The 23,357-nt window shown below is 40.2% G+C and overlaps 2 protein-coding genes and 1 long non-coding RNA gene across 3 annotated transcripts; 1 reads left to right on the top strand and 2 right to left on the bottom strand.

Annotated features, from left to right (window-relative positions):
• Window positions 1-4,221: 4,221 nt before the first annotated feature.
• On the bottom strand, window positions 4,222-16,229 carry LOC139634271 (uncharacterized). The gene is made up of 11 exons (XM_071500631.1): window positions 15,938-16,229; window positions 14,421-14,684; window positions 13,288-13,566; window positions 12,730-13,032; window positions 12,241-12,385; window positions 9,674-9,861; window positions 9,043-9,312; window positions 5,699-5,974; window positions 4,906-5,208; window positions 4,562-4,675; window positions 4,222-4,382 (listed from the first exon to the last, which is right to left on the bottom strand). The coding sequence occupies exons 1-11, from the start codon at window positions 15,981-15,983 to the stop codon at window positions 4,342-4,344; spliced, it is 2,229 nt and encodes a 742-aa protein (XP_071356732.1). The 5' UTR covers window positions 15,984-16,229; the 3' UTR covers window positions 4,222-4,341.
• Window positions 16,230-17,386: 1,157 nt separating this feature from the next.
• Window positions 17,387-22,932, bottom strand: LOC139633871 (major histocompatibility complex class I-related gene protein-like). Its single transcript, XM_071499890.1, has 6 exons — window positions 22,740-22,932; window positions 22,022-22,291; window positions 19,396-19,674; window positions 18,347-18,649; window positions 18,007-18,120; window positions 17,387-17,827 (listed from the first exon to the last, which is right to left on the bottom strand). Exons 1-6 carry the CDS (start codon window positions 22,783-22,785, stop codon window positions 17,787-17,789), a joined length of 1,053 nt encoding a protein of 350 aa, XP_071355991.1. The 5' UTR covers window positions 22,786-22,932; the 3' UTR covers window positions 17,387-17,786.
• Window positions 19,623-22,474, top strand: LOC139633877 (uncharacterized). The gene is made up of 3 exons (XR_011693856.1): window positions 19,623-19,720; window positions 19,808-19,905; window positions 22,192-22,474. It is a non-coding gene; the product is annotated as an uncharacterized lncRNA (long non-coding RNA).
• Window positions 22,933-23,357: the final 425 nt, after the last annotated feature.

A 23,357-nucleotide genomic window follows, 5' to 3' on the forward strand; every position in this document is an offset into this window, starting at 1 on the left:
GGATATTGATTGATTCAGATGTCTGTCTGTTTGTCTGGGAGTGCGTCTGACATCTGTCTTTCCTGTGAAGATGTTGTTTCTCAAAGTGTGAAATGGAAAAAACATTAATTGTTTTTTGGTGTTTGGATTGCACTTTATTTTAGAGCTGCTGTAACTGATTGAACAGCTCCAGCATTTTAGTCAAAAAACCTAAATGAATAGCCCCATGTCACCACCTTAATGACAAGTGACAAACCAATATGCAAAACTAATTCCGTAGGCCTCAGAGATGACAGATTTAAGTCTGTCATGTCAACTCAGACATTAAAAACCCTTTATGAAAAACTGCCCTTTACAGCCAGGACAGTTCATGTTTTGTCTTCAGATAAAATGGTCTCAATTTTTTGTTTGCCGTTTAACCCTCAAGCACAAACATATTAAAAAATGGCCCCTATCTATTGCATTACAAATGAAAACCATTGTGGGCTGAACATAAACTGGAACAATCAGCTACAGTACTGAAGCTAATCAGCCCACCGGCGTCATGAACAGGTCTGCAGTGTGGTTTAGGAATCAGATCCAGTCTGATAAACAGATCATAGAGAGTATTTCCAGTCTTGCTGCAGTATTTTCTTGTACATGAATCACATCCCTAAGTAGCCACCTCAGGAACAGAAGCTGCTGACAGCTGGACCTTCAAGTGGACTGAGGTTACACCAACATGCTTCTCCAGGGAGCAGCCAGGTCCAGTTAAGATGCTGGGAAATCATTTTTGAGGTTGTAGTTCTCTAATGTTTGGCAATAATGTGATATGTTTTGTCCTGACACCTCCTGTAGGGTTGGTTGTCTGGTTGAGACACTTCCCCATTGTGGCAAATGTACTCAGCATCCGGATTTTCTTCATGTACGTTTTAACCTCTGAGTGATTTTTGCCACATTTTGTATTGTGTACTGTTTAACATCAAATATACAGTTGTGGTAGTATTTTTGATAAACTGCATACAAGATTAATATGATTCTGGGTGTCTGAGGTTTTCCTCCAACAGATAAAACAATTGTCTTAAAACAAAAACTGGTAAAGTTAAAAAAAAATGATTCAGTGCAACAGTTTTGTTTAACTTTTGGATTTGACTTCTGCCAGAAAACAGACTGTAAGACCAACTTTGCTTTAATAAGTGAACAATAAAAGCAGAGAAACCCACTGAAGAGCTGGAGGAGTGAAAATCCTCAGGAACTCTGATTCTCTCATATGATATAGTTCAGAGTTATGTTGCTCTCTAGTGGTAACATAAGGAAAGACAGTGGGCCACATGATTCAGTGCACTCAGTTTAACAAAGTCATAATGTTGTTGCTGTCTTATTTTGTCCTCATACATATAACAACTAAAGAAGTAAAAAAGTTATTTTATTGTTTTCTTCAGGCCTGGTAAAGTTACGCAGATAATCAGATCCTAAGTCAGTGTGGATAAAGGTAAATAAAGTTTATTAATAAGAATGTGAAAGTATCTTTAACATGCTTCAGCTGTGTATTTTATTCATTAATTGTACAGTTATGTTTTTCAGCTCTGATTTAAATGAGCTGACAGTTTCAGCAGACCTCAGGTTATCAGGAAGCTGGTCCCACTGGAGGGGAGCAGTAAGTAAAAGCTGCATCACTTTGCTTGGTTTTGATCCTGGGAACACTGAGTAAACCAGTCCCAGATAACCTGAGGGTTCTGGATACTTCCTAGTGTACAAGTAAATAAAAATATATTTAGACCCCAGACTGTTTAGTGCTCTAAAAAATAAATGCATGTTTATCTGTATCTTGTTTAGATAGAAATCCTATGATTCTTGCTGTTTTTAAGGTCTGTTTTTTTTTAAAGGTGGTATTGGCAATCTTGTCCCTGAAGTCTTGTAAGTCTCCAGGGACAGATGGATTTCCAGGGGAATGGTATAAATCACTGAGGGAGCAATTAATACCAATACTACATAGAAGCTTCAATTACACCCTGAGGGAGGGAGTCATCCCCCCGTCTTGGAGGGAGGCTACCATCTCGGTGATTCCAAAAGAGGGCAAGGACCCGAAAGAATGTGGCTCTTACAGACCTGTCAGTGTCTTAAATCAAGATTATAAATTATATGCAACTATTTTAACTAAAAGAATGGAGGAAGTGATCCCTTTTTTGATTGACGAAGATCAAACTGGATTTATTAAATGTAGACAAACACAGGTCAACATAAGGAGATCCCTCCACACCATTGAACACATAAAAAAGGAAAAAATTGGGGCTATTCTACTTAGTATGGATGCGGAAAAGGCATTTGATTCGGTGGGGTGGGAATTTCTTTATACAGCTATGGAAAAATTTGGCTTCCATGAGAAGTTCATTAAAGGCATCAAAACACTATACACGTCCCCCGTAGCCCCTAGATCTTGGTAACAGAATTATGACAATAAAAACAAATATTTTACCCAGGTTATTTCAATTTATCTGTTTCAGTCTTTACCCATTTGTGTCCCTGATAGTCAGTTTAGAGAATGGGATAAGATGATATCCCGTTTCATCTGGAATGGAAAAGTTCCCAGGGTGAGATACAAAACTTTACAGTTGCCAAAGTATAGTGGGGGGATGGGCTTACCGAGGCTCAAAGATTACTACTTAGTGGCACAAATAAGACCACTGCTGCTCTGGTGCAATAAAGACTACTTCGCAAAATGGAAAGATGTTGAGTTATCACTGTCAGACAGGCCTATACAGAGCCTTTTAGGAAGCCCAGTGGTGGCTAAACAACATGATATCCAGAGCCAGTGGGTTAGATTCTCTATAGAAACCTGGTTTGGCCAGGTGAAACAACTTAACATTCAGACAGAAATTCGGATTTTAATGTGGCCACCCCATGACCCAGATTTCAAACCAAGTATGAATGACGGAGGCTTCACTCAATGGACGAGAAAAGGACTCTCCACATTAGGTCTATTCATCGAAAACCAGGAATTTATAGACTTCAAGGCCATATCTGATAAATACGGCCTTGCTCGGCAGGATTTCTATAGGTACCTCCAACTCCGGCACTACTTTGATAAGAACATTAAAGGACTTGTACTGGAAAATATATCAGGTATTACCAAAATGTTTATCAAAGCCTATAATACAAAACTGTCCAGAAAGATTATTGGCGAACTATATAGACATATAGCTGAATTAAGAGGTCATTCAACAAATTATATTAAGGCGAAATGGGAAAAAGAGCTGGGAATTGTAATTACTTCTGAAGACTGAACAAATGTAATTAACACACAAATCACTACTACAGCCTCACAACTGTGGAGAGATTTTTCCTGGAAAAACTATATCCGATTCTTCATAACACCAAAGCAAAAGTCTAAACTGACAGGACTACAACCAACATGCTGGAGAGGGTGTGGACACAGTATGGCAGATCATACACACATATTTTGGAGCTGTCCCACGCTTAAATCCTTCGGGGCAGGAGTTCAAAGTATTATCAGTGAAGTCTTGCAGCATAATTTTAATTTCACTTGTTTATCATTCTACCTGGGCAATATGGACACAGAATTACCAAAAAAAGACAGATACCTCCTAAAAATCTTCATGGCCGCCAGCAAAAAAGCCATAACAAGAAGATGGCTCAACACAGAACCTCCCACGGTTAATCAGTGGGAGGCCATAATTAAGGACATCCAAACAATGGAACTACTGACGTATAGTCTCAGATTACAAAGGGACAAAGGTGATGCCCTCTGGGAAAAATGGAGCACTTATATTACAAGAAGAGGTAATAACCAACCTTAATGCTTTATTTATTTTGGTTTTGAGAAAAATAATATTGCAACTATATTGCTGTAATGTATGACATACGACCTACTCTCAACCCCACTGTTCTCTCATGTTTTGTTCCTATGAGTGTTCATGTGTGTGTGTGCAACTGTGTATGAATGTGTATGATTATTTAGACATATGGGTGTAGGTGAACATGTATACTCGTGAGATCAGGTGCACAGACATATGTGTACATATACTTTTGTTCTTCTCTCCCTTTTTGTTGTTTCTTTTGTGTCTATAAGGGCACTACATGGCTAGCATTTGTGTTACTCAGCCACATCATATTGTACCCATACCTAGTTTTGTTCATTACACCAATGCTGCCCATGTTTTGTACAAAGAAAACATGAAAAAATAAAGTTTAAAAAAAAAAACCAAAACATGACAACTGACTGATGTAATTTATGATTAAACAACATTCAAGCCTACATCTAATTCACAGATCAGATCATTTTTAAACTTTGAGAAATTTGACATTAAACATTTCACCACAGTGTGTGGTATATTTACACTGTGAATTAAAGCCACGGTGACTTCACTGGAGTTCACTTTGCTCTGCTGATCCTCTTTGGTAACCTTTATGACAGAAAAGGAGTGGATTTTAATTGTGTAGTGGATATATCTGTTACTGGTCCAAAAAGTGAAATTGAGGTATGGAGAGATACAGTGCTAAAGGTTTCCATCTGTTGGATCTAACCTGCATGTTCCAGCAGTGGAATAAAAATGTCTTCATGAAGAGTGAAAACATGTTTTACCTTCATCATTTCTCTTCCTTCTCCAGAGGAAGAGTCCAGAGATGCAGAGTGTCAGGAGCAGCAGTGCTACAACACCTCCAATGACAGGAGCAGCAGGAAACTCTGAGGGAGGAACTGGAACCAAAACACAACAATCACACTTAGTCTCTGAGGCTGGATGGAGACGAACATGTTTAATAAACCAGTGGGAAACAGAATCAACTTCAGGCCACTGAACTGTAGTTTTTCCTGGTTGTAAACCAAAATTATCCTGTTAGTCCAAGGTTACACAAATCAAAATCAGGAAAAGAAAGAACGAAAAAAAGTGTATTTTCAATTTCCATCACAGCTGATCTCACTCTTACATAAGTTGGTCCTGATCACTGCTTTGTCCAGTTTGGTGATGATCTCCTCCTTCACACCAGAGAGCAGAAACACACAGTCGTACCTCCCCCAGTCTTCAGGTTTGATTGATGAAATGTTTAGATCAACTTTTATCTGGAAGCTTCCATCATGGTTGGGGAGGATCTCTCCTTGGTCCACGTCCTCATGAAGATCCTCTCCATCTTTCCTCCAGAGCATCAGAGCTCTGTCAGGGTAGAAACCTGTAGCGTGGCAGCTGACTGGAGAGGAGGGAGACTTCTGGAGGAGAGACACTGAGGGAAGCTCTGGAGAGAGTGAAAAACATTAGAGTTCATCATCTGCAAAAACAGGAATATTTGATAAATTTGATGCCAATCCATCAAAAAGATCAAGATATTTTATTCATGTCTTGAATATCTGTAGTAAATGTCATGGTAATCTATGTGATTGTTGTTGAGCCTTTTTACTCTGAACCACAAATGTCAACCTCATGGTGGAGCTGCAGGAACAGTCAGGGATCAATCAGAGGAGTTCATCCTCTGAGGAACATCAGTGTCTGAACAAAATGTTCTGTAATGCAGCCAATAGTTGTTGAGATACTTCAGCCTGGACCAAACTGTCAGACTGCTATCATGGCTCATAATGCTATTAATAATATAGACTTTGATGCAAATTATACCAAAACATTTTCTCCTCTGAAGGCTGATCCCACATCGATCAATAAAATAATAATTATTGTCTTTTGGTCATATCAACCAGCCCTAATTGAAACTACACCAGGTCCTGTGGTTCTACCTGTTCTCAGCAGAAAGCTCTTCACATAGTTCACAGACGTCTTCAGATACTTGGGGTAAATGTGAATGTAGAGGTCCCCAATGGCTAAGTTTTCTCTTGCAGCATCCCATCTCTGTTTGACAGGGACAGCCTCTGGCTTCAGAGCGATCCACGTCAGATTCTTTGGGTCGAATGCTATGAAGTCTTCTCCGTCATAGCCATACTGCATAAAACTAGTGACCTCTCCAGAAGTTTCATCCCATTCACAGCCACTCCTGTGCTGTAAAATGTGGACACCTGAAACAGACATAGAGAAAAGAGACTATTATATATCATTATATATTTAGAACATGATACATTTGCAATAGCATACAGTAAAACATAAATACATTTCTTTTTTTTTAAACTTTTTATTTATGCATAATCACATTTTTGAGAACAGTCAAAAGAACACGAGGTCTCACATTATTTGAAGTAAACAATCCTCATACAAGATTTATTAGGTACACACTGACACATAAACATTTAATCAATGATACACAATGTAAATGGGGAAGAAAATGGCTTAAAGAAAAAGAATAAATCAAATAGGGGTTAAGGAGGGACAGGTGAGTCCATAACCCTCACCTTGGACTACAAAGTAACAGATCCACCTACTCCAATATTTTTCCCCTTTGTCTTTCTCTAAGCAAAGGATATAGATCATTTTTTCCATGGAATGTATATAATTGACAAAATTCTCCTCTAGCTACAGTGAGGGGATTTGGCCACAATGTGGGGCCCTTTGGCCACAGTCTCAGTAAACAAAAGACAAAGGGGCATTCAAAGACCCCCGCGAAAAAGTTGGCACATACTTTACAGTTTGTATCGGCCCTTAAACAAATCAAGCGTTGGTCTCATGGAAATCAGGTTTATTCCCGGCTCAGTGCGCTCCAACTACTCCATGGTAGTAGCCTGCTGAGGGTTTCCTCCATGAGGCCCTCGGATCTGTTCTTACGGATGGGGTCCATGGGAAAACCTCGTTTAGCAAGGTCATCTGCAGCTTCAGAAGTGTTGTTGCATGTGATGGTGCCAGATTCCAAATGTACCCGCATTTTGGTTGGTGGAGTCTGGAAGCGGATTTTCTTTTCCTTGAGTACTTTCTTAATCAGAGTGTATTCCTTTCTCTTCTGTTGCACCTCCTCGGCATAGTCATGGTCTTTCCCTGCACATGAATTCCTTTCTTCCAGGTGGCATGTAGGTCTTTGTCCTTGCTAGTAAACTTTAGGAAGTGGGCTACTATTGAGCATGGTGGTGCGCTCACAGGTGGTTTGGGGGCTAACGCCGATTCCCAGGCCTTTTCCTAAGGATAAACCCAAAGACTCTCCCATTTCTGACTCTATACGATGTTCGATAAACTGCTGTATGGAGGTGCCCTCAGCTTCTTCTGAAAGTTTACGAAAGTTTTTATGCTGAGAGCGGCCTTCCAGGTCTGACAGCTTGTCCTGCAGTGTTTGTTGTTTGTTGAGTATTTGGATCAAAGTGTTTTTAACCCCAATGTCCCTCTTTTCTGTTCCTCTCAGGCCCTTCACCTCTCCCAGGCGCTGTGTTACTTGTTCAATTTGGCCGATGGCGGCTTGTATTTTCTGGTTGATTTCAGTGGACAGGTCATCCAGTTGTGCTTTCATATCCTGTCAGAAACTTGCTCGAAGCTGGGATAAATCTTTCCTCATGTCGGACTTTAGGTCATTCATTTCTTTGGCCATGACTTCTGTCATCACTTTTCGGATGGCTCCGAGTGAAGCCGCGGTACTCGCATCATCCTCAGAGTTGCCATGTTCCTCTGACCACGCTTCGCCACAACCGATTTCTTTTTTCTCTATATCCCCCTCCGTGTCCCTCCTTAACCCAGACCTCAATTTTCTGTTTTTATCCCCACTCATGTCCCTTCTGTTAGAATCCAATATGGGAGTTCTTCAGTTTGGCAAAGAAGGTTCCACAAAAGGAGGAGGCTGCAACACACTGAGGACAGTGCTCATCTGGTTTGTTGGGGTGACAACCATCACTGCAGTGACCACACAAGGTCTCTCCTCAGTGAAAGTTTTCAAAAAAAGCACATAAAGCAGTATTTTTCAACCTTTTTTTGAGCCACGGCACATTTTTTTAACATTAAAATAATCCTGTGGCAAACCACCAACCAAAGAAGTTACAACATATATAATGACAATTTAGTCTCTCAATTAATTTATACTGACTCAGTGTGAAACCTTGGCCTGTTTAGATGAACACAAAGCTGATATCCTAGCAGGAACTGAAGAAAGGCACACACGGAGCTCTTCCTCAACAGTTCTCTCTCTCTCTGTTTTTAGTTTTTATAGTAGTCATGTTTGATAAAGCTCAGCTCACATAGATATGTTGGGGAAAATGGGAGCCATGTCGAAATAGCTCTTTTTGCCAGAATGGGGAACTCCTTGGCAGCAGTCAACCAAAAACTTTCCAAAGGTAGATCAGCAAAGTTTAGCTTTAAACCACAGTCTGGTCTCAGTTCAGTTAGCTGTTGTGCATCTTGCCACCGCCACCTCATGCACCACTTAATTCTACTTTCTTAAATTAACAAGGTCATTATTATGCTACGTACTGCCACCCACTGACATGGAAAAGTATTAATTTACTGTGCTAGCCACTACATTGCAGGAACAGACGCTCAACAATAGCAAATTATTTGCCACAACTAAATAATGATTTTTTTTGGAAGTGAAATTGGACAATTTTCCCTGGCACACTGATGTGTGGTTGAAAATCACAGACCTAAAGGACTGTGAGACTGTGGAAAAAAAAAGAGTCCTTGGTCTGAGCAGGCAGCTCCTTCACCTCATGGTTTGGTTTTTGCTCTGATCTGCATCGTCAGCTGTGAGACCTTATACAGACAGGTGTGTGTCTTTCCACATCACATCCAATCACCTGAATTTACTACAGGTGGACTCTAATCAAGGTGAAGAAACATCTCAGCGATGATCAAGAAAAATGGGAGGCACCTGAGCTAAATTTCAGTTGTCACAGCAAAGTGTCTGAATACTTATGTCAATATGATATTGTAGTTTTTTGCTTTTAAAAAAAATTCAAAAATTTTGTTTTCACTCTTTCATTATGGGATACTGAGTGTAGACTGATGAGGGAAAGATAAAAGTGAAAAAATGTAACACTTTCTAAATGCGCATACACACACACACACACACACACACACACACACACACACACACACACACACACACACACACACACAAAATCACTCATTTTTCTTTCTATTAATCAAGACAATTTACTTATTTCTTTTCCATCCACACTGTACAGGGTCACTTTATAGCTGCACACACACAGTAACCTACCTTCACTATGGTTGAAGAGCCGCATTAAATAATGAAGAGCATCTCTGAACAATGGAGGCTGAGTCTCAGAACACTGTATGCTCAACCACTGCAGCTGCTGAGGGTTGGCAAAAAAATAAACCTTCAAAAAGTCCTGTTTTAGTTGAACCATCTTTGTGTTGGTGTCACAATAACCCAATGTGACGTCATCAATCAGTCCAGCAGCTGCAAACTCTGGGACATTTGGGACTCCAGAAGATGTAGTGATGAAAAACTTCAGGGAGTGTTTCACTGTGGGACAAACAAGATTTTTTATATTTGTTAATTTATTAAGGAACCTCTGAAGTTTTGTTCAGTCACTATGGGTCAAACAAATAAAATAGCTGAGCTCTGTCCCTATCTTTAGTCCTATTTATTATAAACTGAGCCATGACTGTTCTGTGGTCAGTTTCTAATAACTCTGAAACAGCTTGCAGTTAGAGGACACACCTCATTATGGTATTTCTAAAACACTGACAACACTGAGCTGCTCACTGAAACAAAACACGTTGTATGTGTTGAACTTGAAATGTGTTTAATGAGTGTAAGTGAAATGAAAAAATGAAAAACTGCTGCTGCAGCAAAGAGCTTAAAGATTTAAATGTTTTCTTACCTGGGGATGAAACGTGACAGAAGAGGAGCAACAAAAATAATTTCATCTTGGACTGAAAAGTTGAGCTGAAGAGCTGAGAATCAACTGAACGTTTTCTTCGGTCCACTGATGTTTCCTGGTTTAATGACAGGAGGGTTTGGTTTCTGTCATTTGAGGCATGTCCACGTGTTAATGACGCCTTACAGGAACTTTACTCTGACCAATAAGAATTCATATTATTATTGTTGTTATTATTATCGTTTCTTGTTCTTAGCTCTAACGTGTATGAAACTGGAATATTTGTCTGTGTTTCGTGTAAATGTGTGTTACCTGTTGTTCCTGCTGAGGTTCCTTCTGATCTGCCTGTCCTTATCTGCTAAAGTCCTGTAATGAAAACCTGCTTAACCTGCTTCTATTTTCACTTTACCCAGAGGAAAGTATAAAAAAGTCTAGCTCCTAGACACAATTGAGATCAATGTAAGATTTCTTTGTATTTCTTAATCTCAACTAGTATAAGAACTTACTTTTTCCTCTCACCGCTCTGATCTTTATTTGTCTGAAATAATCAGCTCTTAAAACAACAGTAGGTTCCTAAAGAAAACTTGATTGGCTTATAAATGACCCTGCACAACACCTGAAACTGTGATCAAATGAAGGTCTGTAAGCAGAACATAAGAACTCCTGTGGGGCAGGGGAACGATTCAGGTCAGATCAGTAAAGTCAAAATAAGAGCTTATTTATTTCTGTGCAGCAAAGAAAAGACAGCAAAATATTCTGATCTTTAAACACAAACATCAGGGAACACACAGGTAGGAGGGAAATTTATTCCCTGATCTACACTTGTGTATGATGGTCCTACTTTTCACAGACTCTTCTGTGCTCTCCAAATAATCATCAAGTGTTCTGAGTCCACTTGCATCCATTTGTGTGGTACATCAGAGATCTGAGCACCTGCAGCTCAGTAAAGCATCTTCATGACTGACAACAGGTGACATCACATCAGAGAAACACAGACTGTTTCATCACAGTGGAGGAGGAGCCACAGAGTTCATCTTCACTGACCAATCAGCTTTCAGAGGAAACATACATGAAAGTCCTTTTGAGCAGAAAATACAGTTTTACACATAGTTGTCTATAGCTGAAAAAATCTGAATTAACATCATAGTCAAGCAATTTGTTCAAAACAATAGTGAAGAGTTCCTCTTTTCTTTTTTCAGTTACATGTCAGCTTTGAAGGTGATGAAGGCACCTTTAACAGAGATACTGGGTTGCTGCTTTCTCCCTCATGCTAAGCTAAGACAAACTTGTCTGAGAGCTAATTCTGCTCAGAGTTGACACTGATACATATGATATCTGACTGATCCTGTAGATGACCAGTTCTCCAGTTAAATGATGTTTTGATCTCTCATTAGACTCTGCAGTGGGTGTCAGGCTGTGTTGACATAAATTTACTGAGCCTCCGACTTCCTGGTGAGGGGAGGGTGTAACTGAGCATGTGCAGTTTGAGTGTCATAACTCATAACTTGTTGCAACTGTCCCTTGTCTCCTAATCTATGATGAGACTGCATCTCTTCCTCATTCCTTGCTTTTCTCCTCTGTTTTCTCTCCCTCATGTGTGTGTTGTCGCTGGTCTGTTCCTCTGTGTATGGGTGTGGTGAACTGTTCTTGCTGATCTGCGCAGCTGTTTCCTCGTCCAGTCATCAACCTCCAGCCTCCAAAACCAACCTCCACTGCAGCACCCTCCAGCCGCCCCCCACAGCTCTCAGCTGAGCCAAGCCCACCTCCTCCTTCTTCCCAAACTATCAAGAACTTCTATCAAAATCTATCTTCTAACAATTGACTTTTGATTACAATAAATTCTTACTCTAAATCAACAGTCATCTCGAGTCTGTTCTGCAGTTCGGGGTCCAAAGTCAGATTAATTGCAAAGAAATTGTTCTGATCCATTGATCCTGATCTTCACTCTGAAACACCCATTTTAACTTTGCATGCACTTGCAAACACAATCAAAAGGTTCTGTATTCACAGAAAGATCAAACACATTTAGATCAGACTATTAGACAGTAACACACAGTATTATCTCATAATGAACTAATTGAGCCATATAAAAAAAAAAAAAAAAAAAATTGATCCTAAAACAGAGACAGAAAATAAAAGCAACAAAAATAAAGTGAATGTAAGAGCAGCTTAGAGAAAGTTGTCTTTAAACAAAGTGCAACATTATTAAAGTAGATCAACAGATGTTTAAATGTCAACATGACAACTAACTGATGTAATTTATGATTAAACAACATTCAAGCCTCCATCTAATTCACAGATCAGATCATTTTAAACTGTTACTGAGAAACATTTAGCCACAGTGTGTGGTATATTTACACTGTGAATTAAAGCCACGGTGACTTCATTTGAGTTCATGTTCCTCTGCTGATCTTCTTTGGTAACCTTTGTGACAAAAAAGTGTAGTGTTGTAGTGGATATATCTGTTACTGGTCCAAAAAGTGAAATTGAGGTATGGAGTGATACAGTGCTAAAGGTTTCCATCTGTTGGATCTAACCTGCATGTTCCAGCAGTGGAATAAAAATGTCTTCATGAAGAGTGAAAACATGTTTTACCTTCATCATTTCTCCTCCTTCTCCAGAGGAAGAGTCCAGAGATGCAGAGTGTCAGGAGCAGCAGCAGCAGTGCTACAACACCTCCAATGACAGGAGCAGCAGGAAACTCTGAGGGAGGAACTGGAACCAAAACACAACATTCACACTTAGTCTCTGAGGCTGGATGGAGATGAACATGTTTAATAAACCAGTGGGAAACAGAATCAACTTCAGTCCATTGAACTGTAGTTTTTTTCTTTGACACTTAAACCTGCTCTGCTACAGAAACCTTGTTTCTCACTCCCATGTTTGTGTTGTAGCGATGTCACCGTATCAATGACTTTGATGAAAACAGTGTTAACAAAACAAGTAGAAATGATGATGAAATCCTATCATTATCCTGTTAACCCCAGGTGAAGGAAATCAAAGTCAAGAAAGAAAGAAAGTTTATTTTCAATTTCCATCACAGCTGATCTCACTCTTACCTGAGTTGCTCCTGATCACTGCTTTGTCCAGTTTGGTGATGATCTCCTCCTTCACACCAGAGAGCAGAAACACACAGTCGTATCTCCCCCAGTCTTCAGGTTTGACTGATGAAAGTTTCAGATCAACTCTGATCTGGAAGCTTCCATCATGGTTGGGGAGGATCTCTCCTTGGTCCACGTCCTCATGAAGATCCTCTCCATCTTTCCGCCAGAGCATCAGAGCTCTGTCAGGGTAGAAACCTGTAGCGTGGCAGCTGACTGGAGAGGAGGGAGACTTCTGGAGGAGAGACACTGAGGGAAGGTCTGGAGAAGGGGGGGGGGGGGGGGGGGGGTCTGTAATGCAGCCAATAGTTGTTGAGATACTTCAGCCTAGACCAAACTGTCAGACTGCTATCATGGCTCATGATGCTATTAATAATATAGACTTTGATGCAAATCATACCAAAACATTTTTCCTCTGAAGGCTGAGCCCACATCGATCAATGTAAAAAAAAGGTGAATATTTTTGGTCATATCAACCGGCCCTGAATGAAACTACACCAGGTCCTGTGGTTCTACCTGTTCTCAGCAGAGAGCTCCTCCCATAGTTCAAAGACGTCTTCAACAACTCAGGGCAAATGTGAAGGTAAAGGTTCCTATTGGCTTCTAAATCTGCAAAACCAGCATCCAATTGCCGTATGATGGGGACAACCTGTGGCTTCAGAGGAGTCCATGTCAGATTCTTCAGGTTGAATTCTACGTAGTCTTCTGCCTCATAACCAAACAACATAAAACCAGTGACCTCTCCAGAAGTTTCATCCCACTCACAGCCACTCCTCAGCTGTAAAAGATGGACACCTGAAAGAGACACAGAGAAAAGAGACTGTATTTAGAACATGACACATTTGCAATAACAACATGTTAGCATCCACTATCAACCAACCAGCTTCAGTTTGGCAAAGAAGGTTCAACAAAGGGAGGAGGCTGCAACACACTGAGGACAGCGCTCATGTGGTTTGTTGGGGTGACAACCTTCACTGCAGCACTCGACCGATTTAGGCTTTATGCAGACAGTGTGACCTGAAGAGGTCTCTACTCAGTGAAGTTTTAAGACTGAGAAAGAAGAGTCACTGGTCAGATATCTCTGAGCTCTTGGGAAACTTTAATGCAGCAGAAATGTTTCTGTTTTCTTCCCCAGATCTGTCTCTGAGATCTGCAGGAAGCTCCTTCTCCTCATGGTTTGTTTTTTTTGGTCTGATCTGCATCGTCAGCTGTGAGACCTTATACAGACAGGTGTGTGTCTTTCCACATCACGTCCAATCAGCTGAATTTACCACAGGTGGAGTCTAATCAAGGAGAAGAAACATGTCAGTGATGATCAAGAGAAATGGGAGGAACATGAGATAAATTTCAGGTGTCACAGCAAAGTGTCTGAATACTTATGTAAATGAGATATTTCAGTTTATTATTTTTTATTTTGTTTTTGAATTTGCTAAATACAATTGTTTTCACTTTATCATTATAGACTATTCAGTGTAGACTGATGAGGGAAAGATGAATGTGAAAAAAACTGAAGGGGACTGAAGATTTTCTGTGTGCACCACACACACACACACACACACACACACACACACACACACACTTTTTGTCACTCTGTCACACTGTACAGGGTCACTTTATAACAAAGGATGGACACACAAACTGTAACCTACCTTCACCAAAGTTGAGGAGCACTATTAAAATAACCCTTCTGTAGAACCAAGGCAGCTCCACAGAACACTGTCTGTTGAACCACTGCAGCTGCTGAGGGTTGGCAAAGAAATAAGCCTTCATCCAGTCCTGTTTCAGTACAGCTATCTTAGTGTTGGAGTCGCAGGAACCCACTGTGACGTCATCAACCTGTGCAGCAGCCGCAAACTCTGGGATATTTGGGACTCCAGAGGATGCAGTGACGAAAAACTTCAGGGAGTGTTTCACTGTGGAACAAACAAGATTTTTATTTATTTATTAGAGAGCATCTTTGGCTCTGTCCCTATCTTTAGTCTTATTTATTATAAACTGAGCCATAACTGTTCTGTGGTCAGTTTCTAATAACTCTATAACAGCTTGCGGTTAGAGGACACACCTCATTATGGTATTTCTAAAACACTGACAACACTGAGCTGCTCACTGAAACAAAACATGTTGTATGTGTTGTACTTGAAATGTGTTTAATGAGTGTAAGTGAACCATATGAAGAGCTGCCAGTCTATAAAGAAATGTGATGTATATGCTCTGTTGATGATACTGTCAGTGGACACACTCATCCTGAGGCCTGTGCAATGAAGCAGGAGTTGAGGTTATCAAGGTAACTTCTGGTTTAACTCTGGGTTTTTAGTCCTACGACGATGGTTCACTTCTTCCACGTAAATCACCATGGTAACATATACAGTGAGGTTAACTTCAGTCCAACTACTGACCAATCAGATCACTGGAAAAACTGAATCATCATTTCTACAGGATCCTGACTGGAACCAGAGATTTTAGAATAAAGTGATAAATAATAACGAGCAGTAGATATATATGTAAATCAGTGATATCGTCAACAGACAGAGGAGAGTTTATCACACTAAATAACTACATAATAACTGTTACAGCTTCATGTGAACTGAACACAGACGGTTTAATCCCACAGGAGTCCTGACAGTGATGATGAGTTTCCTCTCTTCTTCATCTACACAGGATGTAAGAGAAGCAAAGATTTCTGAGTTGATCACATGTACCTTCCCTGTAAAGCTGAGGCCTCTGTTTTCACCTTTTAGCAGTTCACCTGGAACTTTCCCAATTCACCTTTTCCATATTCATACTTTTCCACAATCTCTAGTCCTAGATATATTTATTCTTTACTCCCTTTGAACCAAACCCAGATTTCATTTTCTGTCAGGCCAGTTTAAATACAAAAAAAACACTTTTGGAAGTTTTGTTCAGATTTTACTTTGTTGAATGTCCCATTTGAATGTTGCTGTAAACAGAGTTTCCGACAGGTTTCTCAGTTTCTTCTCATATCGCATCAGTTCTTTATTCACGGTTCTGACGAAGTTGCTGAGAATGAAAAGCTGCGTCTCTTTCACATGACGGGATAGGTTAATCATCATCTACAGGCCTCTGCTCTACAGGAGCCTGTGGCCAAATGAAACTACTGCGTCCGAAAAGAGAAAGTAAAAAGTTGAGATTTGCAATATTTTCTTACCTGGAGATGAAACGTGACAGAAGAGGAGCAACAAAAATAATTTCATCTTGGACTGAAAAGTTGAGCTGAAGATCTGAGAATCAACGGATCTGAACTTTTTCCTCGGTCCAGTGATGTTTCCTGGTTTAATGACAGGAGGGTTTATTTTCAGTTTCTGCTCCTGAGGCTTATAATACGAAGCAGGATTTGAGGTGAACTTCAGGTCAAACTCTGGGTTTTCAGTCCTTCAGTTCACTTCTTACCCGGGTAAATCACCATGGAAACTGAACAACTAACCTGAGAAAAACCTGTTAATGGTCCAACTACTGACCAATCAGATCACTGGAAAAACTGAATCATCATTCCTACAGGATCCTGACTGGGACAAAAGAGTTTACAATAAAGTGATCAGTGATAAAGATCAGTATACATTTTTAAAGATCAGTGGAAGGTTTTGGAGTTTGAGTCTTTCCATGTGTCCATTCTGGCTTTAAAACAACAGAGAGGAGAGTTTATCACACTAAATAACTACATAATAACTGTTACAGCTTCATGTGAACTGAACACAGACGGTTTAATCCCACAGGAGTCCTGACAGTGATGATGAGTTTCCTCTCTTCTTCATCACTGCAGCTCAGAACAACATGAGGAGACTCTGTGAGCTGAACTGGAATAAAAACTAAACCTCTGATGTCTTTGATTAGAAAAATGATCAACACACTGTCACATATTTAATGATGGTAAATGAACATGTCAGTCAGATTGACCTCATCAGACATGAACTACTCCTCTGTGCTTTGGCACAGAAACAGTCTGACATCACTTTAACTTGAATCACAGACATGTTCATAATAGTTTGTTCATCATCAGACAAAAGAGCAGAAATACTCAGTCAGAAACTGACTCACCAAACAATCAACGTGCTCTGTAGACCCCACATCAGAGGGCAACTCATATGATTCCCTTTACATGTTCACCACCTACAGAAAAATCATAGTAATGATAATAAAAGAGGCAGTTGTAGGTTTACCCAGTGTGATCGGTGACATAGATACTGGTTTGCTGTTTTCTCCCTCATGCTAAGCTAAGATAAACTTGTCTGGGAGCTAACTCTGCTCAGAGTTGACACTGATATTGACTCATCAAACTCCTCTGTGAGAATATTTAATGCTCAAGTTATATTCAGATTATTGCAGCTGCAGTCACAGATGAACATGTGGATGAAAACTAAACTTTACTGAAAAGTGAAACATCAGCACCAAAAGAAACGACTGATCCTGTAGATGACCAGTTCTCCAGTTAAATGATGCTTTGATCTCTCAGACTCTGCAGTGGGTGTCAGGCTGTGTTGTCATAAATCTACTGAGCCTCTGACTTCCTGGTGAGGGGAGGGTCTAACTGAGCATGTGCAGTTTGAGTGCCATCAATCTATCATGTTGATTGGAGAAATAAAACTTGTTGCAACTGAAGAACAAGAATTTATTACAAAGAAATTGTTCTGATCCATTGATCCTGATCTTCACTCTGAAACACCAGACAGTAACACACAGTATTATCTCATAATGAACTAATTGAGCAATTTCATTCATCATACAATTTGAACTTTATCTAAAAAAAAAAAAAATTCAAGCTTCAAGAAAGTTGTCTTAAAACAAAGTGCAACATTATTAAAGTAGATCAACAGATGTTTAAATGTCAACATGACAACTAACTGATGTAATTTATGATTAAACAACATTCAAGCCTTGATCTAATTCACAGATTAGATCATTTTTAAACTGTTACTGAGAAATTTGATATGAACAAACATTTAGCCACAGTGTAAAGTATAGTCTAAATATTTACACTGTGAATTAAAGCCACGGTGACTTCACTGGAGTTCACTTTGCTCTGCTGATCCTCTTTGGTAACCTTTATGACAGAAAAAGAGTGGATTTTAATTGTGTAGTGGATATATCTGTTACTGGTCCAAAAAGTGAAATTGAGGTATGGAGAGATACATTGCTAAAGGTTTCCATCTGTTGGATCTAACCTGCATGTTCCAGCAGGGGAATAAAAATGTCTTCATGAAGAGTGAAAACATGTTTTACCTTCATCATTTCTCTTCCTTCTCCAGAGGAAGAGTCCAGAGATGCAGAGTGTCAGGAGCAGCAGTGCTACAACACCTCCAATGACAGGAGCAGCAGGAAACTCTGAGGGAGGAACTGGAACCAAAACACAACATTCACACTTAGTCTCTGAGGCTGGATGGAGACGAACATGTTTAATAAACCAGTGGGAAACAGAATCAACTTCAGGCCACTGAACTGTAGGTTTTCCTGGTTGTAAACCAAAGTTCTCCTGTTAGTCCAAGGTTACACAAATCAAAGTGAGGAAAAGAAACAAAGAAAATGTTTTTTCAATTTCCATCACAGCTGATCTCATTCTTACCTGAGTTGGTCCTGATCTCTGCTTTGTCCAGTTTGGTGATGATCTCCTCCTTCACACCAGAGAGCTGAAACACACAGTCGTACCTCCTCCAGTCTTCAGGTTTGACTGATGAAAGGTCCAGATCAACTCTGATCTGGAAGCTTCCATCATGGTTGGGGAGGATCTCTCCTTGGTCCACGTCCTCATGAAGATCCTCTCCATCTTTCCTCCAGAGCATCAGAGCTCTGTCAGGGTAGAAACCTGTAGCGTGGCAGCTGACTGGAGAGGAGGGAGACTTCTGGAGGAGAGACACTGAGGGAAGCTCTGGGGAAAGAGAGAGAGAGAGAGAGAGAGAGAGAGAAGGTGGGAAAACTAAATAATCCAAAGACAAATGAAATACAACAAAACCAAACCAAACAGGTTGGAAGCCAGGGGAGAGAGTGAGACTGGTTGACTGCCACCAGCCTGACCTGGTGAGCTGAATCTTGGGACTGGAAAAATAATGTTAACAATTCAACTTTGTTAACTGGCCTTTCACACTGAAACACTAAATCATTTTCTCAGTTGTCCCTTTGAAGCCTAAAGAAGTAAACATCCCACCAGTCACCAAACGTTGCTTTCAGATAAATGCACTTCACTTACAGAACCATACACCCATCTTATGACAGTACCACATAATAACCCATTTGCTACACAACTACCACACAGTCTGTATATTAAAGAACGACCACTAAAGAAATTCACTACAGTCAGAGAAGAAGGACTAACCTGTTTTTATCGTTCACATCAGTCAAACTGCGTCTTTCTTCTTCTAACAATAAAAATCTGAAACCTACTGAGCTCATACTAACTGTCCACTGACGATCACCAGTTGAAAGTGATGTCAGAGAACCAAACATCTCAGTCTCTGCTGATTAGTTAAGACTAATTAAAATCTTATTGCCACAGAAAAAAACCAAAAAGAAGGTAATGTCAGCCTGAGAGGAGAGATGATACATTAGTAATTCAGTCTGAGTACTCTATATGAATATTGTTGTGTTAAACAACTACATCAGGTCATGTGATTCTACCTATTCTCAGCAGAGAGCTCTTCCCGTAGTCCACAAACTTCTTCAGCCAATCAGGACAAACCTGAGTGAAGAAGTTCTCATGCCGTTTTAGTCTCACTTTCTCAGCATCCCATCTCTGTTTGATCATGACAGCCTGTGGTTTCAGAGCCATCCATGTCAGTGTCTTCAGGTCCAGTGATATGAAATCTTCTCCATTGTAACCAAACTGAAGCAAACTGAGAACTTCTCCTGTCTTTTTGTCCCATTCACAGCCACCTATCATCTGTAAAACGTGGACACCTGAGACAGAGACAGACAGAAGACAGAGACTGCAATTAAAAATTAGGTACAGATGATAGTTTTGTGGTGCTCAGGATTCAAGAGCAGGTAATCAGTACATGTTTTCTTTATGTGGGTGATGAAACCTGTGCAGAATTCCCTCGCAAGCTTCATGTACTGCCCTTGGTGTGGGCAGGAGGGGAAACTGCAGCCAGTAATGGAGTGAGGACATTCTGTATGTCCAGGACAAATGTAAGCATATCTGTTATTTATACCACGTTCACAATGTTACTGTTGTTGTTATAGGCTGGAGACATGGGTAGAGATCATTTATGAGGTGTGTTCCGCAAGTTGTTTCTACCCTTAATGGCTCCTTTAGTATCATACTGCCTGGACATGTAGTTAGGCTAAGTGCGGATCAAAATAGAAAGAAAAACACAACAGTTGAAAATCAATTTATATGTGCCTTAATGGGCAGGCCCATAATGTTGCACTTACTGGACCAGAGGGGTGTGGGCTGGCCCATTTTACTGTGGGAGAGAGACTGGGAGTAAGGGAGAGAGGGGGGATGACATGCAGCAAGAGGGTTGTGTTTTGGACTTGAACCTGGGCCGGCGCGGTTAGGAGGCTCTACCAGGTGAGCCACCAGGGATGCCCCCAGCTCCAAATCCAAAATGCAGACCTAACCCCCATCCTATGTATCGATGTATAATAATATGACATGGATAAAAAAAAAAAACATGCCATGAAACAGGTGGAGCTGAAAAGTTGAGAGAGAAGAAAAATAAGTCACTCCAGGCAGGTGCAGCAAAGTGCCTCAAAATTCATCTGGTGGTGGTGCTGCTAGTTTAACCACCACCAGGTGAGGCCCAGCCCCAGTGCTGGTGGTGTAAGGGGTGAACATGAGCTCAGTGAGACAGACAGCAGAGATGAGGACAATAGCAAAACAACAGAGTCTGAGTCACACAGCCCCCAGACTCAGATTTAGCACAGCCCTCAGTGCCCAGGCAAAGCACCAGTGACATGGTAAGGTTGATGATGATAAAGCTTATTTCACTGATTTGCTTTCAGCCCTACCAGTCGCAAAGTGTGGAGAAGAAAAATGAAAAGTCATCCAACAAGTTTCATTGTAGCTTTTAGAAAGCCATTACAATTATGTGAATGTGAAAGTAAGCACACAGAAGAACACAGAGATACAATATTCAATATATGAAGAATCTAAGATAAATTATACACAGACCCTCAAGTCGGTTCTGTTTGCATTCTGCCACTATTATTTATCAGTGCGACCAGTTGGTGTGGACCAAAACAAGAGCAGTAATGGCAGTGTAACTGATGCACTAATAGGCTACAGCAATACAGAACAGTGGCAATAGGTGCATGACAGCCTCCCTTCATCATCATAAATATGGAAATAGTAAAGAAGTGACCAAAGGTGGGAATAAATATGTCTAAATGTCTAAAAATGAAAATGCTGAGTTGTACACTTACATTATACCAATTGTCTCAAATTGTCTCAAAATTGTCTGCCAGTGATGTCATACTCTCTATGTGGTTGTGTGTCTGTTTTCATACTGTGTTTTCTTTTATTTTCATCTATATATATTAATTGGATGCAAGATTTCAGTTCCAATGTTTGGATCTTAGGTTATCATGGAAAAAAGCCAGACATGTTAGACAGCTCAGCTCCCAGTCCCTCCGAGACATCCTCTGTCTATCAAATTGTGTCTGTGAATCACTGTTCATGTGAAACTGCTTTACACAGTGTTTCTACCGCTTTTAATCCCTTGGTCCGCTGGTTATGGAGAAGAGGACACCTATGTGGATAATTTGGCTGCTGGTAAAAACCTCCTTCATGTCTGGAAGTTATCAGAGAAATAACAAAATGAAGTTTAGCTGTCTCAGCTCCAAGACTTGACATCCTGTGTCCACTCTACAGCACCAGCGAAACACTGCCTTTTAATGTGAAACTGCTTTATTCAGTGTTTTCACCGGTTATAATCACTGGGGCTATTTATTTTGAAGAGGAGACATATGTAGATAATTCAGTTCCAGGTAAAAACCCCCTGAATGACCGACACTGAAGGAAGGCAAACTAGGAGAAGCTTATGGCAATGGTGGTGAAAACAACAACTCCAATTCTCTTTCATTATGTCATCAAATGCCGTTTATGTTATTGCTTTGACTGAGACCCTTGAGGCAGAAGTTTCTCACTGTACGTAATTAATGTCATTTACTTATTCATTTACTGAGCCACTCTTAGGCCCCCATACTGTAGAGGGTCACCTTTCTTCATAACTAAGAACAGAAAAGAAGTGCACAACAATTTAGCAGTAAAAAGTGGAAGATAACAGAACACATTTTGTACCTCCCGTTTGGTTGAAGAGCTGCATCAAATTATAAACAGTGGCTTTGAAGAACATAGGCAGATTCTCTGTGCACTGTTCCGTGTACCACCGCAGGCTTTCAGGGTTGTCATTGAGATAAATTTTCCCCCAGTCGTGTTTTGGCTCCACTATCTTTCTGTTGCTGTCGCAGGAACCCACTGTGATGTCATCAACCAGGGCAACAGCCACAAACTCTGGGAAGTTTGGGACTCCAGAAGATGCAGTGATGAAAAACTTATGGGAGTGTTTCACTGTGGAACAAACAAGTTATTTATTATATTTATATTCAATTTATTTGAGAACATCTGAAGTTTTGTTCAATCACTTTGGGTTAAAAACAAATAAAATAGCTGAGCTCTGTCCCTATCTTTAGTCTTATTTATTATAAACTGAGTCATGACTGTTCTGTGATCAGTTTCTAATAACTCTGTAACAGCTTGCAATTAGAGGGCACACCTCATTATGGTATTTCTGAGCTGCTCACTGAAACAAAACATGTTGTATGTGTTGTACTTGAAATGTGTTTGATGAGTGTAAGTGAACCATATGAAGAGCTGCCAGTCTATAAAGAAATGTGATGTATATGCTCTGTTGATGATACTGTCAGTGGACACACTCATCCTGCTCCACTCAGGAGCCTGTGGGTTCAATGAAACTGCTGCTGCAGCAAAGAGCTTAAAGATTTAAATGTTTTCTTACCTGGAGATGAAACGTGACAGAAGAGGAGCAACAAAAATAATTTCATCTTGGACTGAAAAGTTGAGCTGAAGAGCTGAGAATCAACTGAACGTTTTCTTCAGTCCACTGATGTTTCCTGGTTTAATGACAGGAGGGTTTGGTTTCTGTCATTTGAGGTGTGCTCTCATCTTAATGACTCATTACAGGAACTTTACTCTGACCAATAAGAATTCATATTATTATTGTTGTTAATATTATTGTTTCTTGTTGTTAGCTCTAACGTGTATGAAGGATGAAACCAGAATATTTTTCTGTGTGTTTCATGTAAATATGTGTTACCTGCTGTCTCTGCCTGAGGCTCCTTCTGACCTGCCTGCACTTGTCTGTCTGTTAAAGTCCAAAACACAAGAACCTGACACATCAGCTGTGAGGCTGCAAATATAGAGAACGACACTGATTACTATTAAATCATTTTTATTTGTTTCTCATTCTTTATCTTTAATCTTTGTCTTCATCTCAGATTCTCTCCACTGTTCCTGTAATGAAAACCTGCTTCACCTGCTTCTATTTTTAGTTCACTTTCCCTTTTGCTTGTAGATCAGAGGTGGAGATTGTGTTGAAAAATTATAAAGTGAGTCA

The sequence above is a fragment of the Trachinotus anak genome, unplaced genomic scaffold, assembly GCF_046630095.1.
Source record: "Trachinotus anak isolate AG129_WGS33_773 ecotype Australia unplaced genomic scaffold, CSIRO_AGI_Tana_v1 ptg000016l, whole genome shotgun sequence".
In the NCBI taxonomy this organism is placed as follows: domain Eukaryota; kingdom Metazoa; phylum Chordata; class Actinopteri; order Carangiformes; family Carangidae; genus Trachinotus; species Trachinotus anak.

Excerpts from the sequence above, each read along its gene's own strand:
- LOC139634271 (XM_071500631.1), bottom strand. The coding sequence starts at position 15,983 with ATGAAATTATTTTTGTTGCTCCTCTTCTGTCACGTTTCATCTCCAG. Across the intron at positions 13,033-13,287 it reads GAGCTCTCTGCTGAGAACAG|ACCTTCCCTCAGTGTCTCTC; the intron begins GTAGAACCACAG and ends CCCCTTCTCCAG. Across the intron at positions 9,313-9,673 it reads CTGTCACGTTTCATCCCCAG|TGAAACACTCCCTGAAGTTT; the intron begins GTAAGAAAACAT and ends TTTGTCCCACAG.
- LOC139633871 (XM_071499890.1), bottom strand. The coding sequence starts at position 22,785 with ATGAAATTATTTTTGTTGCTCCTCTTCTGTCACGTTTCATCTCCAG. Across the intron at positions 22,292-22,739 it reads CTGTCACGTTTCATCTCCAG|TGAAACACTCCCATAAGTTT; the intron begins GTAAGAAAACAT and ends TTTGTTCCACAG. Across the intron at positions 18,650-19,395 it reads GAGCTCTCTGCTGAGAATAG|AGCTTCCCTCAGTGTCTCTC; the intron begins GTAGAATCACAT and ends CTCTTTCCCCAG.